This window comes from Sinocyclocheilus rhinocerous, unplaced genomic scaffold (assembly GCF_001515625.1).
Source record: "Sinocyclocheilus rhinocerous isolate Xijiao unplaced genomic scaffold, SAMN03320098_v1.1 scaffold1898, whole genome shotgun sequence".
Taxonomy (NCBI): Eukaryota; Metazoa; Chordata; class Actinopteri; order Cypriniformes; family Cyprinidae; genus Sinocyclocheilus; species Sinocyclocheilus rhinocerous.
This window is the reverse complement of record NW_015661023.1, coordinates 340,859-342,830: the sequence shown is the minus strand read 5'-3', so window position 1 is coordinate 342,830 and position 1,972 is coordinate 340,859. Positions and strand designations below refer to the sequence as shown.

The 1,972-nt window shown below is 39.7% G+C and overlaps 2 protein-coding genes across 2 annotated transcripts in view; both read left to right on the top strand.

Annotated features, from left to right (window-relative positions):
* LOC107726195 (sodium/potassium/calcium exchanger 2-like) overlaps positions 1-762 on the top strand; it is a 35,567-nt gene extending 34,805 nt beyond the window's left edge. The window contains exon 6 of the mRNA XM_016535719.1: positions 698-762. Within this exon, the coding sequence (XP_016391205.1) occupies positions 698-702 (5 nt within the window). The 3' untranslated portion in view covers positions 703-762. The remainder of the gene's footprint in view (positions 1-697) is intronic.
* LOC107726196 (sodium/potassium/calcium exchanger 2-like) overlaps positions 698-1,972 on the top strand; it is a 6,095-nt gene continuing 4,820 nt past the window's right edge. The window contains exons 1-2 of the mRNA XM_016535720.1: positions 698-832; positions 916-1,005. Coding sequence (XP_016391206.1) covers positions 806-832; positions 916-1,005 — 117 coding nt within the window. The 5' untranslated portion in view covers positions 698-805. The remainder of the gene's footprint in view (positions 833-915; positions 1,006-1,972) is intronic.

Here is a 1,972-nt window from a genome sequence, read left to right as displayed (position 1 = left end):
CTGTTTAGCCCCGCCCACTGATTCTACATCACTGCCTGTTTAGCCCCGCCCACCGATTCTACAGCGCTGCCTGTTTAGCCCCGCCCACCGATTCTACAGCGCTGCCTGTTTAGCCCCGCCCACCAATTCTACATCAATGCCTGTTTAGCCCCGCCCACAGATTCTACAGCGCTGCCTGTTTAGCCCCGCCCGTCAATTCTACATCAATGCCTGTTTAGCCCCGCCCGCCAATTCTACATCAATGCCTGTTTAGCCCCGCCCGCCAATTCTACATCAATGCCTGTTTAGCCCCGCCCACCGATTCTACATCAATGCCTGTTTAGCCCCGCCCACCGATTCTACAGCGCTGCCTGTTAACCCCGCCCGGTAATTTTGTCATGTTTAACACGACAAAATTACTAAAACTTTAGCTAAAATAAACATTTCAGTAAATTTAAAAATAATAAAATCAAATATTTTATTTCAGTTCATGTTTATTTTAAGCAATGATTTTTTTTTTTTATGGTTTTAGTTTTATTTGACGATAATAACCCTGGTTTATGGCTGCATTTAAATATGGCATGTTCTGACAAAAGCTCCTCCATCCCGCAGGATTTACACAAGCTTTAATTGGAGAAACAGGAGCCCAGTCTAATGTGTCGGAGCGGTTTGTGAGATAATTGGAAATGTTCACATCTCACACATTCTCTCTGATCAGGGTGAAGAGGATGATGAGGAAGATCAGCCTCTGAGCCTGTCGTGGCCCGAGTCCAAACGCAAGCGCCTCACGTATCTCTTGATCCTGCCCATAGTCTTCCCTCTGTGGATGACGCTGCCGGACGTCCGGAAGGCCGTGAGTTTCTGTCTGACCAGTGTTTGATGCAGATGTGAGAACTGTGATTAACCGTGAGATGATTCTCGTGCGTTTTTCTTCAGAGTTCCAAGAAGTTTTTTCCCATTACGTTCCTGGGAGCGATTTGCTGGATCGCGGGATTCTCCTACCTGATGGTGTGGTGGGCTCATCAGGTAAGATCTTTATTCAGAACATCTGGACTTGGTTATCCATTTGTTGAAGATGATTATTTATTTATTTTTTGACAAAGCCTTGTGAAAAGTGTGCTTAATGGTATCGAATGTGCACTTATATTGTACTTCAATTTTTTTTAAAACAAATAGCTTATATTAAAAAAGGCTACTTGCAGATAGTAAGCCATTTAAGTGACTTAAAGAAAGACACTTTCATGACTGTTTCTGAAACACACTTAAGTACACTTTTAAAAATCAACCTTTGTAATAATGTAAAATTAAAAGTTTCCCTTTAAAGTGCATTTTTATTCATTATGCGTTAAGAAGTACACTTATTTTAATATGTTGACTAACAGACTAAAGCACATGTAAATAACTTTATTATTTTAACTGTGTTATTCAATATTATATTTAAAGTTAATATATTTTAAATGCAATAATTTGCAACTTCATTATTGCATATGTTTAATGGTCACATGTATGCCTTGGTTTCCGTGTATTTTTTTCTTTCCATTGTGACCTAGTTTTCCTGTGTTGCCCGATTATGTCATTCTGTTCACCTGTGTCTTGTTAATTAGCTCATTCGTCCCAGTGTTTAAATACTCTTAGTTTCCTTCTAGTCGCTGTCCGTCTTGGTTTACCTTTATGTTCGGCTGATTTCTATGTGTTCCTGTGGCTTTTGCATTAAAGTCTGTTCTCCTTCTAGTGATGCAAAGCCCGATTCATTTCAGCGAACCGGTGCTTTTCGGACAGATCGGCTCATTGAACCGATTCAAAAAGCCGATTCATCGGTTCCTGACGTCATCAAGAAATAACGTCTCTACGCATTTATTTTCTAACAACTCAGGGCCATGTTGTATCAATGAAAAATTCAAATAAGTAATTTGTGTCAACGCATATTGAAACATTCAAAAATAAAGTTATTTGTGTGAAAGCATATTGCTGATTATTGCCATATAATTCACTT